At 35.7% G+C, this 15,550-nt stretch overlaps 1 protein-coding gene across 1 annotated transcript in view; it reads left to right on the forward strand.

Moving 5' to 3' along the window:
* LOC130613810 (RNA-binding protein NOB1-like) overlaps positions 1–14,590 on the forward strand; it is a 29,651-nt gene extending 15,061 nt beyond the window's left edge. The window contains exons 3-7 of the mRNA XM_057435153.1: positions 10,713–10,781; positions 11,459–11,752; positions 12,327–12,424; positions 12,549–12,693; positions 14,298–14,590. Of these exons, the coding sequence (XP_057291136.1) occupies positions 10,713–10,781; positions 11,459–11,752; positions 12,327–12,424; positions 12,549–12,693; positions 14,298–14,555 (864 nt within the window). The 3' untranslated portion in view covers positions 14,556–14,590. The remainder of the gene's footprint in view (positions 1–10,712; positions 10,782–11,458; positions 11,753–12,326; positions 12,425–12,548; positions 12,694–14,297) is intronic.
* The last annotated feature ends 960 nt before the right edge of the window (positions 14,591–15,550 follow it).

Here is a 15,550-nt window from a genome sequence, read left to right on the forward strand (position 1 = left end):
TGACGAAGTAGCACTTAGCGGTGATAGCAATCATCCTAAACCCGATAAATTCTGGTATGAATAATCCTCCTGATCGTTTTGAATGATCGTCAGTCACCAGCCAGTTTTTCACATCTTTGTCGTACTCCCCGAGCAGCTCAGAACGCACAACATTTCGCAATTCTTCTCCAAAGATGGCAAAATAGGCAGAGTCTGTATCCATGTAAATATACTCGAACTCTCTACGATCTACATATTTATTGAGGAAGTCGTAGTAGAATTCAAGCATACGTAACTTGGCTAGTTGGTACACTGCAATCCCGCATTGGTAGGCTCTGTCAATGCTGCACTTGCGTTTGCCTTCTCTAATCTTGTATGCATCGCCTATCGGCTCCAAGTCTTCGAAATATGGAGATCTCATCACTTGATCAACCTTCTTTTCGTTACTCATGAACATCGTATTCACATGCCTTGCTAGATCCTCGATCATCTTCCCATAGAACGAGTTACCCTTCAGCTTGGCTGTATCTCCAGTTATCCGCTTGTCTGGATTTTTATCAGCTTGCCTACAACCAGCCGCAATCTCTTGAGGGAACCAAGCGAATGGTTTACCTCGCCCATACTTAACGAATTGGGGGATCGCTGTCACTTGCAAACCATGATCTTGGTACCATTTTAGAACAGGTGTATATAACAAGATTTTTCTGCTTTCATCACAGCCAAGAGCTTACGTGTACCAGGAATATGCTTGTGCTCCATAGCTTTTAAATAATCTTGCATATGATCCGGAATTTTTTTATCTGGTATCTCCCTTACCACAAATAGAGGTGACATTTCCGAGAATTTATCATGCAATTAGGGTACTTCAATGTCCACTTGGGCAAACGCAAACCGTGAAGCTGCTTGCACTCGTCGTGTTAGTGTATCAACGTTTTCCGGCGATTTAGGCTCATCAATCTTGAACAATTTTTCTTTATCACAGGGGAAGTCATACATCAGTGTGCTAGGATATAACATGTTTGCATCTAGTCCCAAGATTGTTTTGCACTGTTTTGGTTTCTTGTATACATGTGATCTAATACCTGTAACACCACACTCATGGTATCGAGTGAACACGATAGCTGGACCTCCTACCATACCCATTTGTAACAGCTCATAACCCTCGTCCTTCGTACATTCCGTACAGGTACAGGCAGGAGTGTAGAGCTCTACCTTAGGGTTTAGTTTTAGATTCTTGTTCAGCATGTACCTTATCGAGATCCCCCGGATACTAACTGCATCTTTCAAAATGTCAATATCATCTCCGTAATATAGACGTCTCGTTTTATCAACTGCTTCGATGAAGGGTTCAACGTCACCCATGTTGTATTCACGTAACCAGTTCATCATTGTGTCACAACCTCGATTATAGAATTCTGTGCAGAATTCTTCATACTCTTTGGGTGACATCGTATTTTTACCCTTTAATTGATTATAAAAATATTCGTGATCGACAGGCCCGACATGGATCAGCTTGTCATAACTCGTTAACCAGTTGTAAGGGAATACAAGCCTTTGAAGCTTGCATTCCAGAGACTTGAACAATCGCTTTAAACTCATACCAGGAGCAAGAAAATTTTTAATGTCTAGAAATCTAAACTTAGATGTTGTCACGAACATATAATTGTTGTCTTTCTGGGCTACTTTTATTTTTTCACTTTCATCTTGAGCAATTTGCTCAACAAAATACTGCTTGATTATATTTAAGTCATACTTCCCACTGTTGAACCCAATCACAGCTACCTGGTTTACCCATTCGTTCCATGCATCCTGGGTCTTTTTGTGAAGCATGTCGAAATCTGTAGGTCTCTGGTACATTATTTCCACCTTGGCGACGATAAGAGTGTGTCTCCTTTCTAACTCCTCCATAAAAAGTTTCAATAAAATTTTATGATCTTCATTTTCTACGAACGTTGGATTATCATTCAAACTATTGTGAATACCAAAACTTACCGGTATATGCCTCAAAAGGTATGTCAAATCAGATGTTTTTAGCTGGGAATTCAAAGAAGACGCGATGGCCTCGAAATCAAACACTATATAATGAGGATACCGGATGAATTTTTTGTTGAAATATTGGTTGATCTTGGGAGAATTTTCACGTTCTCACACTGTGATGAGGTTGTATCCCTGTTTTTCTATCATAGCCTCCTTCTTCATCGTTTGTTCATAGCGTTATTTATAACATTCTGGCTGACACGAGCATCCGTGCCAGTAACATCCGTGGTACTTGTAAACGGTCTTTGTTGTAGGATCATAACCGTCTACTTTCCACTCCTTTCCTTTTTCATCACGTATCACACGTTCACCACCATGACCACATAAAGCATGATGTATATGTCTTCAAGTTTCCCTCAACATGTATTCTATTCATTTAGATGCATCATAGCTATTACCTTCACCATAAAATATCTTCTCCGACTTGCTCGGCATATGTTTCACTTTCGCTCCTTTACAAATGATTGTTGTCTTGACTCCTTTGCATTCATCTTTCTTATGCCGCGAAAGGTGGCAGGCTTTTTTGAAGAGTTGACCGCATACCTCACATTCCAATGTATTTGTCAACACCTTGATATCTTTAATGTCGAAGCAGTGGCCTTTCAACATTCTAATAGTGATGTCATCTAATCCTTTTTTATGCTGCTTCTGACCATAAACGAGTAGCCATGGTTCTTTCTCGTTGTTTGTCTTAGGTTCATATATTTTGATGTTGATGTTAAAGTGCTTTGCAATACTTTCCAGATCCACCTGCTTTGTAGGGCACACGTCCTTACTCTTTAGCTTGGAGTCCTCACAGTACCCTCGAGCTAATGCAAAAGCTTCCTTTGTTAGGCGTTCTGCTCCACATTCTACATTAGCCCTATTTATTACCGCTAAACATCTCCAGAAGCATAGATTGTCTGTTCTTTCCATTTTACCATCTATAGCGTATGTACATCTCTTCTTTCACAGCCAGTCTGGAAGGGATCCGCGTTCTTATGATCTTGATCTGCACATGATCAAAGATGATTTTCCCTTCATATGCTCCTGGGGCCTCGATGGTTCTGACTGGTGGTAAATATTGCCTTACTCCAAAACTCACCATCCTCCAGATCCAGATGCTTCATTTCACATTCCTCTATGAATGCTTCGATCTCTGCGATGCTTGGTAGCGACTTGGAGCTCTGAGTTTTGTGATGGAGAGATACACCACCTCCACCTTTGTGAATATCACAGAAACATTTATGCGCATGTCTAAATTAGGGGTGATTTTATCCATTATAGGACGCGTAAGCGGTTGGTTAAGGTTCCTGAACCGCCATGTCTTGATACGATTCCCATCCTCCAACATTTGTATATCATTTTCATCAATGTTTTTTTCTTTGATTGTCTTCGGGCTCATGATAGTCTTCCTGTGCTTCAGCTTCGATTTCATTATGTAGTGTTAAGTTAATTCGTTTTTTTACTCCATCCTTTATTTTGTTGTAATAATCACTAACAGTATCCCGCACACTCTGCAATCGAGCGGTAAGAGCATTGGTAGTGGATGCTACTGGTGCTGATACAGCGTTGTATATTGCGCTGATTGCATTTCTAAAAAAAACTAATTTTGTCTCTTTATTATATACACATTTTATTTATCAATAAATTTTAAGATGGACAGAAAATTTTGAATTAGGGTATTTCCCAACATATAGTAAGACCATTATGGTAGTATGCCCCGATACACCCAGTCGAAATACTTCTGTCGGGATACCTCTGCTTTCTTCACATTCTTAATCAGGCACTCGATGCAATTTGTGCTAAATCTTGGCCATTTTTTGTCGATTATCCTATACTCAAAGTCAAATTTAGGTTCTTTGCAATAGAGACACACTATACCATTACCATATTTTTTCCGACGTTTTTCTAAAGTATCAGCCCTTGGAGCATCAAGGCATTTGATGCACATTTTAGTAGGTTGTCCGTTTTGTTTGATCCTGAAATTGTCCATAGATAAAAGGTGCTTACATTTTTGATTTATTTCGTTTTTTAAAACGAATTTTAGCCTGTTGAAACTTGTTGTACGAAATACAAATCTAGCTTTTTAAAATTTTAGATCACTTAAAAGATAAAAAACAACCATTGTAGTTTGGTACTAGCGAAACCAACTAAATATAAAATAATAATGTCAAATGATTTATTTGTAAAAATGATAGGTTTTTGTACCTTGTGCAACGGAGTAGTCTGTTATAACACTCAGAGGCTGTTTACACGTACTCGACATGAAACTCATGCCAGCATGAAATTTTTTTTGGTGCACACAAATCGCTCCTGCCTCAAATACATGCTGGCCATTGCACTGGCACAAAAAAATTTTCTTCAATAAACGAACATATAGCTTTTGATTTCTGTGTCATTCAGCTTCGTTATGCCTGTCTTAAGGACGGGCATGTAATCATGGCAGCATGAAATTTCATGTCGGCTTTGACATGCGATCAGTAATGGGGTTTCCTCAAGACACCGAAATGAACTCATGCCGGTAGGAGTTTCATGCCGGCATGAAAAAATGCGTGTAAACGGGGTCTCAAAAACTAATAATTTCCGTAACACTACACTAGACTGGTATCCTTCTGTGCTACACTAGTCTCTGTAGTAAAAACGGAACCAAAAAGACCAGTTTATAAGTTCTACCGGCTAAAGCCATAGAACAATAATTTGTCTCACTAAAAAGAATGTCTGGATAAATTTGTTCTCTTGTTTTGAACTATTAAATAACTAGCTGCCATAGTGAAAAGATAAAATAAATACATGCTCAAAAACTTAGTTATGCACCAAGAAATTTTTTTGTGTTGTTATACAGCAAGTTCTTCTTCCACTTAAAGGGGCTACAAACTGGTTAAAATGCTCACAATCCGTATATCCCGCCCACATATTAAAAATCCAGGGTCACCGTAAAAATATACTCCCCTAAAAGTTTAATCCCCAGTAATAATTTACCAGGAAATAAGTACTCCCAGTACTTATTTCCTGGAATATTGTTACTCGCGGGAGTATCTATTTACCAGAAAATTATTACCCCCCCGCAGGAAATTTTTACTCCCCTATCTTAATAAATAAAAAATGAACATTATTATGCTTTAAAGTAAATAATAATAATTTGTTGTATGAGTGTAAAAAATGTATCAAACAAAGTAAAAATAACTAGAGCTTGACACTCTAGAAAAACATAGAAGAAGAACTGTTTAAGATTAGAAAATCGATAAAACAAAGATATGAACAAAAATAAATAAATTATCAAAAAAGCAGTAAGAAAATAATACTGCTTTGTGTAACAGACGAATTTAAAATGTAAAAATATTCCAAGTACTAGATACTTTGGGAAACGGAGAAAGACTTCGAATTTCTAAACATTTGATCAAATGTTTTCGCATTTCATCGACTTTAAATACTGCCTCTGAAGGAGATTAACCATCAAAGAGCTCTGCAGCATATGCAACAGCAAATGGACTACAATTGTAGCCATCTTGTTGCTTTTGAACGGGAAGAAACGTAATCAGTTGTTCACCATTAGCCATATAGTAAAGCGATTGAATTGATTTTCTTGAAGAACGAGTTAACTTTGATCTAAGACTGTCACAAATTTGAACCCGCCAATTTGAGCAAAAGCTTAGAAACCAATGATTTGATCCATCACGAAGGAGCTGAACATGCTCTTGTAAAACTGCATAGTACTGGTTTTTAGTTTTTCTTTCAGAATTAAGCACTGATTGATACGAATCATCTGAACCAATTTCTTTCCATATCAATTTTTGTGCTGCATCCATAATACAGTCATTTAACCATCCATCGCTTGACAACAAAATGCGATGATCCTCTTGCTTCAGAAAACACAAATCGTTACGTAGCCAAAATACCTTTACATCATCAAAAGCTGATTGTTGACTCGATTCTTGGATATTACTCTGAAGAACTGTCTTCCTTTTTTAAAATGCCCGCTAAATTATCAATTGTGATTTAGTTTCTCCAACAGCAACCATGCTGAGCGCCAATTCTTTTTTCCAATGCCTTTGCTTATGCATTCAATAATACCACTAGATTGACCAAAACACTGTGAAATTTCTTTGACGTTGACTTTAATTTTGTTTGATCGTTTCTACATATTTTCTAGAAATTTAATATGTACCATCGGAAGAATATCCTCCTTTCTCCCTTCTAATAAAGACTTGAAGCGTTTACATGTATTAATAATAGAAGCAAATGTGTCCAAGGCTGTGCCATTTATTAAAATCATTTCGAGAATTTCATCTGGTAATTTATCAAGATTTATCGTAGTACCTTGTTCCTCATTGTCTTGGTTGCCAGGGTTTCGGGGTTCTCGGTTTGAGTACAAAGGTTTCAGCAAACCTACGTTATACTTTAGCAGAATACCTTTTATTTACAAGGGCACAAAGTCCACTTTTGGTAAGTGTTTCTAGAGTGTAAGGTCCCATCCATTTGTAAAAAAAATTTCCTCCTTTCATATCTTAACGTTTTGTGATTTTGCATAAGAACTTTTGATCGGATAGGCAACGCGACTTTTGGTGTTCGATGACGATTATTATAGTCCTTTTGTTGCTTAGCTTGCGCTTTTTTTATATTCAGACTAGCTTGATTGTATGCGGCTTCTCTAAGTTTAGCTGTTGAGTAGAGAACAGCTTGAAACGTCGCAATGACAAAAGGCTCATTTTCTGAATCAATGTCTACAGCGTCATCGACAAGATCATATTTAATATCTATCGGCAAAACGGGATTTCGATTGTACATTAGGAAAAACGCGAGTACTTTGTCGAATAGTGCACACTAACCCTATGTGTAAAAAGTATACCCTCGATAATACTAGGCCATTTTTTCGGATTTTCTTCGAGAACTTTCATCAAAGAGTCTTTTATTGTCCGATTTTAACGCTCACAGAGACCATTGCTTTGAGGATGGTATGCAGATGTAACTTGCTGATCTGTGCCTGGGTCAGATGTAGGGTCGTCAGGACTTCATTTACAAACTCCTTCTCTTGATCATTGATTTGAATTTTTACACAGCCATGGCGACAGATGATCTCGTATATGTTGTGCTACTATTGATGTGCTTTTATCTTTGATAGGCTTTGCTTCCAACCATTTAGAAAAATAGTTGATACAAACAATGAGGTGTTTGTATCCATCCACGTCTGTTAGGTTACATATATCGATACCAATTTGTTTTATAACTTCACTTGGAACTGGTATACTATGAAGTTCTGGGGCAATTTTTTTATACATGTTTCCTGTTGACAATTTTTACAATTTTTGATGTAATCATCACAATTCCAAACCAAAAAAATCTTTCAATTAACCTTTGATACGTTGACTCATGGTCTCGATGACTAGCCATAGTCTTCGCACTCGCACTTTCACCGATTACTTTGTAAATGTCATGAATAATTGTTATCTTTTGCTCTTCTTCAAAAACAACCTTCCTTAAGTCTTTGTAAAAAAGCTCTCCATTCTTCAGTGAAAAGTTTCCGCATGTTCTTCTAAAATTTGCCTTTTTCCCTTTATTCTTTGCTCTATCGTTCGGATATGTTTTGTTTCTTAAAAATTCTTCAACAACTTTTAAGTCAACGTGTTGTTTCGCCGGCATTTGATTATTTATTATTGATTGTTTGTGTTTGAATAAAAATATACTAGTCGATAAAGCTCGTGGAAATATCCACTTGTGCAGATTAAAAACGAAAAAAAAGCGTCATTTAAATTTTGATAACGTCAGCAACTCATCCTTAAAAAAAAATAATTTAGAACCTTGTTTTTACGTTGCCTCTATTGTGTAGAGCTTAAATTGCTGATCAAGAAAATGTATATTATCATGTGCTTTTGATGAGCGGTTAATGAGATACAAGGTTTTAAAAATTTTGCTGACGTCAGCAATGGCCGGGTTAAACCCAAAAAAATTTTTTCAGAAATTTTTATGCCTGTTGCCTTTATCGTATAGATCTTGAAACGCTGATCAAGAAAATGTATAGGATCTTTTGATCATGATTTAATATATGATTCTCCTCTTCTGTCTTAGACTCAGATTGTTACCCCTATAGATAAGTAAAATAGTTCTTTCCCTGTGTAATCCAGTGCACTATGATGACACCTCTAAGATATTGTTTGCTAGGGTACTACAAAACAAAATAATTGGTATGTCAACCCGCAATTGTAAATCTTTCACAATCTTATTGCTCTGAATATGTTCTTTTAGTAACTTGATGTCTGTAAAGCACAAGACTTCAAGAGTTTTCTTCAGATCAAAAACACCTTTTGTTATTGAAGCAATGCACCATCCAGCATTTGCAAACTCACTTAGAGCCATCATTTCTGATACCAGAGGACTTTATGTTTCTAGGGATAATGTCCCATTGCCTTTTAAAGATACAATTTGCGCTTGAAAAAACTCAGCTGTAGTATCACCATCACAATAATCTTTAGGTTTTGTGAATTATCAAGATGTAATTTTTTTAAAGTTAGCTGGATTGCTCGTACTATATTTCTAATAGTTGGGTGTTTTTCATAGTCACTTAAACAACATCTATATTATAATGCCCGTATACGTCTGTCCGTTCGTCCGTCTGTCTGTCACGCAAAATGGTAGCTTAGCTGCGCAATAGCGAGAAGCACAGAATGCGGTATAAAAAGGACGGGCGAACCCGTGGATTTTCCAGGGGCTAACGACTAGTCTGTCAAAAAAACCATCAAGTTTTGTTTGTGTTGTAACCCACAACAGCTGACCTCTTCATCATTATTATTTTCTCATCATACTTGATGACTGCGATGATTTCTTTTTACCTCAGTCAATTGGTCATCTTTGTCTCGCAGTCTTTAATATGACAACTCAATTTGTTTCAAAGTTCTATATTCTTGGTTAACAAAAAATGTTTTGCCAATTTTTAATCCAATGTACCCAGAAGAACCACTCACCAACTGACTGAATTTCAAGATCTTGAAGATAAATTCTTTTCATTTCTTTGTTCTACAGAATATGAAACAATGAACATGAGTTACCAGAATACCGGATAGTTGGTCATTGTCATCATGCCATAGAAACTCTGTTTTCCTTTTCCAACCCTTTTATACCACATTTCAGGTGCATTGTTCAAGCCATATTTAGCTACCTATCAGAACGAAGTATGAAGATTTCTCTTTCTATTTCGTCATCTTCCAAAAATGCAGCTTTTGTCCAAACTTTAATTTCAAACCCTAACGTATTACCAGATACAAATGCCATTCTCATATTTGTGGACCACTTGTAGGTGAATCCGTTCTACAAGCTTTCCTTTCTTTAAAACCCTATCTATATCATCTCCTGCAACGATAACTAGGACCACCTGGGACCAAAATTTCCTAAATTTGATGATGTGATAAAAAAACACTTAAACCCCATTATTTTTGGAACTGGTCGTCAAAAGATCGTGATCCTATACATTTTCTTAGGAGGCATTTCAAACTTTACGCAGCAAAGGTAAACAAGTTTCTGAGGCAAAAAATTGTATATTGACGGGTCAATGATGACGTCATCAAAATTCAAATGAGGGGATGTTTTCTATTGTTTTTCCGCCTAAGTTCATTTTTCCACAGGTTTCAATTAGTTGAAATAAATTAAATCAATAGGGTTAGTTAGTTCATTTTGACTTGTTTTTTAGACAATAAATTGGGAAAAAGTGTGGCTAGCGCGTTTTAACCTGATCACTTAGTCTACACCCCTGCCAAGTTGGAGCACTGACCAAGTGATACAGTTTGCTTATTTCGAGAAAGAGCTGATAAACGGACAATTTCCTAAATATTATTTCCATGGTTATCACTTTTGTTTCACTTCGCCTCTGTTGTGAATCTTCCTTTTTTGGTAAACATCCACTTTGCTTCTCAATGTTTCTCCAGTTGATGAAATACTTTAAAATTGCCATTTTTGCTTCATATAAAACGTTGTAGAACAGTTCCTTTTTATGCAAAATAGAGTTGTATGAGCCAAAATTACTGGCTGTTTAAGGCAGTGTCTTTAACAACTATCTTTAGTTTTGGCCGTCTAGATCAGGTTTTTGATGTTACAGTTGTTGGGATGTTGGCAAACAAATGTAAATGTGTTTGGGTTTGCGAAATTACATGTCTAAAATGCAATGAATTGCACTTGTTTTTTCCCACTGGCACCTTTAGAAAACATGTGTATTCTCTACCCGTATTGTGTTCCGTATCGCCATCAGACAATTACATAAGTGTGAAAGTTTGTAGTGGGATTATGGGCAGAACCACTCCAGTGATAAAAAACACATTGCTTTATGTTTACTAACGCCACAAAAATAGGATCGAAAAATGTATTTTTTTCTACCGCTTGCAAATTGATCTCATGGTTAAAGACGTAACTTTTTTTTTCGTTTATTTGATTCGCTTATTTTTATTCACCTTAGCTCTCAAAAACTTGAACATTTTTTCAAAAAAGTAAAAAAAAATTAGTAAAGTTGAAAAAAGTCAAAAATAAAAAAAACAGATTGGTTAAAAATTTAGTAAAACTGAAAGTATTGATATAAAAACAATGTAGAAGAGAATTAACCCGTCACTAATTTCACATACTTCAGCATCGATCAATCTTATTTTAGTGGCCGTTATATAAAGGTTGTGATGCAACGGGAGACAAGAACATTCCATTTGTTAATAAGTATGCAATAACTTTATTTTACTCTTTAGATGGAAGTTGTTCAGAAAACAAAGATTCAGTTAGGCAAAGAAATAACAGGATTTTATGTGGAAAAAAAGGTATGGCCATTATGGCAATTACGAAATTACGAAACTACTAAAATCAGGGAACAAGTGAAAAATAGGGAAATTTAATAACTTTGCTGCAATTTCAAAGGAAATCAAAAAACTTTTTTAGTCGGGATATTCCAACAAAAGAGAGCAATGATGAGTGCATCTATATTTACAGAATATCAGGGTGAAGTTGCAGGAGTCTCGCGAATCCTTCTTGCCTCTGCAGCCCATGGTGTACCACAGGCTCTTATCCACTAAACAATGTCGTCGGCAAAAAGAATCGTGAGAATCCATACAAAGTTGGTATTTCGACCCTTACGGCCCTTGTCAGTGGGATATCAGAGCATGGGTAACTGAAAGAAACTCTGGGGAGCTTAAGCTATATATTCTAACAATAGAGAGCAATACTGAGTGCATTTATATTTACAGAATACACGAATGAATTTGCTGGACATATATATAATATAGAAATCTTTTATAACCCTTATAGAAGACTTCTACATTGATCCAAACTACGAAAAATAGCCCAGAAGTGAAGGAAATCTTAAATTTAAAGCTGGAAAATTTATTTGGACAATATAAACTTGCCTGATTTCTAGGGCGTTCTCTTAACTGTCAGTTATGATTTGCATATTGCTAATTATGTAAAATATTGTTTTACTTTAAGTTACTTCCGGCTTTAGACAAGATGTTCAGATGTAAATTTCAATGAGTTATGTGAGAGCAGTATGCAGTCAGAAACACAAGAAGATGTAGGTTGTGGAGCAAAGATTGTTGATAAAGATGAGAGCATCTCTAATGATGATGATGAGGAGGAGGATGGTAATAATATTGTCGATAAGGATGGTGACGACGATGGCTGGATTACATCTGGTAATATTGACAAAGTTAAACAAAAAATGGGATTTCAAGATGAGCTTAGTATAGACCACGATAAAGTTAAATGTGTTTGTCTCACAACAGATTTTGCAATGCAGGTTCGTTTTCCACATCGCTATTTCTGCGTTAAAGTGTGTTCTATAATATAATTTGCAACTGAGTTTGTGTATTAAATTGTCAAGCATGTTATAAAATTCGCTTTATCCTGTCGTATAGCTTGATTGATTGTTGGTTGACCCGTTAGTTTCCTTTTGGCATGTAAAAAGAATAATGCTTGCTGTCAGTAAGGCAAAGGATTTAATAACGTTCTTGTTGATCTGGGTGTATTTCATTTGGGTTGTATTGACATTTAGATGGAGAAAATTAAAAGGTTTTTACCTGGCACTTGTTCTGTGACTGACGGCCAACCTATATATTTTTACATTAACCACCAGGGTCAGCATATTCAAACAAATTTATTGTCCTGAAATTCTTTAGCTTTTTTGCAGCTAGTTAATGAGACCAGCTTGAAAAAATCCTTAGCATATTTCCTTATTGTGAATTTAATCAAATTAAACTTTGGAAATTAATATATTTCACAGGGATTTAATTTCGCAGATAAGCCAATCTTAAATTATTTGTGGGTTTCGTGGATCTCATCCCAGCGAAATTTGATAAATGCCAAATTTTTAGAATGTGCTAATTCAAATGGGATTGCATGTACTATCTGTGCAAGGAAGGCTTATTCAGCAAGCAAGAAATTACATTCAAAAATGTTTTGGTTGTTACAAGTAAGTCAAAATCCTAATTTAAATGTGCTGCAAAAATATTGTAAAACAACAGAAAATGATCGTCGACGACTTTGTACATAAGGAAATGATTTTCTACATCAGTTTTCATTCCTTGTATTTTTAGAGAAACAACTGATATGGAAAAGTTGTTTTGTCAATCATGCGGTAACAAAACCCTGCAGAAAGTATCAGTAACTATACGTGACGATGGAACGAAACAATATCATTATCCGAAAAGAAAACGTAATCACAACATTCGTGGTACTAAGGTGGGTTCAGCCTATTTAATACTGCGTACGTTGCAAAGTGGTCGAGTTTCGATCCAACCTCCAATAATAGTGTAGTTGGTATATCACTTACACACAAGTCAGCGGCAGATTTAGGATTTTTTTGAAGTGGCGCAAAATAACTTAAACTAAATCGATCGTTCGCGTTGTAAGCCCACCCCCTCCTCCAACAGACAGCGCCCTGCAACGCCCTCCAGCAGTAAAAATGGACTAAAAATCAAACGCTTAACTTGTTCATTAAGTTGGAAAAGTTGTTACTTTTACTTTAAATTTTCCACTCTAAAATTAACTAAGGAACAAGTAACGGGTGGTTATAAAGTATTTATAAGTTCAGGTGTTTATTAGACTTACAGAGAAATGGTTTAATTTCAAAACAAACTGTTGACAAAAATTTAGCTTTACAATTGCACACTTCTTAGTCAACTTATTTTGGATGTATATACAAAAACACAAAAAAAAGATAGCAAAAATTTAGATAAATTAGTAAAATTAGTAAAATTCAGGAACACGTTTTGTGGAAGGGCATATAAAATTTACGATGGATCCAGCTCAATTGTGTGGCTAAAAAATATGTTAAATAGTCCATTTTGTGTGCTTAATTTTCTAATCAAAATTTCCAGATCATAAAAGAACCGTTTTGCATGAAAATAGTTATGGTGTGGTCACAAATTATACTTTTTTTTAAAAAAAATCCTATCAGCCTCCTTTAAAATGCCTAAATTATAAAATTCAGAAATTGTAACCAATGCAAAATTATTATTTTTTATGATATTTCCTTCAGATTGGTCTAAAACCACCTAATAAGAAGTTAAAAGCCAATATATATCTTATTTTTTTACACAAGTTTTTGGACTTTCCAGAAATGCGTCCAAAGAAATAGCAACTACGGTTTAGCCAATTAACTTTTCCAATGCACTACTTAACCCCAATTTGTTGTAAAAAAGTTTAAGGTATGTGTTAGGTGTATATTTTCACAAAAAACATTTTGGACAACTAACGAATTGTTCTAACACATTAAATAAATTCTTAATGAAGAAAATTTAGGGAATTTGTAGAAAGTGGCTAGCTAGCTGGATAGGAAAAACACTTAAAAAACAGGCTATAAAAGAAAAAAAGAGCTTTAGCTAGCCAGCTAACCACTTTATTTATTTTACAAATTTCGGCGTGAGTAAAAAAAATTTTTTTAGTGATTGGATTGAAAAAATGTCCTGATCACCAAAACGATTTTGTCCTTTAATATCTGAGATCTGTATATTCATTGGTTTAAAAAATTAAATGTAGCAGGATTAATAAGAAAATACTAGTCACATGAGCTTAGGGGAAGAAATTGTTTGCGAAAGAAAAAAAGGAGAATACATTTTGCGAAATTGGACCTCGAAAGTTGTGCCATATGCGGAATAAAATATTGGCCTTCCTTGGTTAAAAGATGCGGAATTTAAGTTCGCCAAAATGAGGCAGATTAGCAAGCATTAATTCTGCATTCTTTTCTTCCCTTTAATGCACTTACACGACGAAGGGAAAAACAAAAGTTCTGAAATTCTAACTTAAATACAAGAAATTCTAATATTTTAATTCTTCACTTTTAGTTTTCTATCCCTTTACCAAAGGGAGGTCGGCAAGTTAAAACAATATTGTTAACAGAAGACCAAAAAACAAGTCAAAATCGTTTACCAAGAGGAAGAGATAAAGTAAATCCTCTGGATCCGGATTATGTATCCCGCTCAAACCCGTTTGCAGTGAATGACGTTAATAGTCGTGCATTTACGCTAGGACTTCACGTAAAACACCTGCAACCGAGAAATCCAAACGAAAACAAGAAGAAAAAATCTGGAAGAAAAAGATGATAAAATTTATATGGATTAAATCCTTTTGCTAGAAACTCATTTTTTTTTATTTCACAAATCCTGTTTGCTGATAAATCCGTCTTGGCAGTAAGATTTTAGAATGTTTACTTTAATAGGAGAAACACACGTAGATTTGCGAATTGTGTGGAACTAATCGATAAGGCCCGTGGAAAAACCCACTTAGGCAAAGATGGACAATGGAAAATCGGTTGTATTCGATGTTTTGATGACGTAAGCAGTGCAGAACAAAAAAATAAATTGCAAAATTTAGCTTATTCTTTGCCTGTAATGTGTAGAAGTTGAAACGCTGATCAAAATAATGTATAGGACCATATGTTTCCGCCGAACGCCTAAGGAGATATAAGGGCTTAAAAATGTTGCTGACGTCACCAAAGACCTGTCAAGACACAAAGATCACAGAATGTCAAATGTCAAATCGCATTAAAACTTTCACACAAAACTTACACAATATATAAAAAACTCAGGTTGCAAGGTGTAAAATCTAGTCGATAGAAAGTTACAACAACGACAGTCAAACACTGACACTCACAAAACTGACAGTAACAACACCGACAGTTACGACACCGACAGTCACAACACTGATAATAACGACGTCAGAAATAACGCACACTGAAGAAAATGAAAAAAAGTTCGAATTTATATTTTAAATGTTTTAACCCTACACCTACTCTGAAGTTTGAATATTTCAAGTTCTCTAGGCTTTGGTTAATCTTCTTGACACCGACAATAAATTGTTTTACATACTTTCATTTTGTACTAACACAGGACTCGTTTGGAAAGCAGTCAATTTATTATACTGAAACGACAATTCCTGTATGAATATATCTTAAACTAGTCGGTGGCCCGTGGAAAATCCACGGGTTTGCCGTTCTTTTTAAACCGCATAGCGTGCGTCTCGCTACTCTCAGTACCATTTTGCGTGACAGAAGGACAGACGTATACGGGTATTATAATATAGAAGCCGTCAACCCGTG

Source organism: Hydractinia symbiolongicarpus, chromosome 11, assembly GCF_029227915.1.
Source record: "Hydractinia symbiolongicarpus strain clone_291-10 chromosome 11, HSymV2.1, whole genome shotgun sequence".
NCBI classification, from domain to species: domain Eukaryota; kingdom Metazoa; phylum Cnidaria; class Hydrozoa; order Anthoathecata; family Hydractiniidae; genus Hydractinia; species Hydractinia symbiolongicarpus.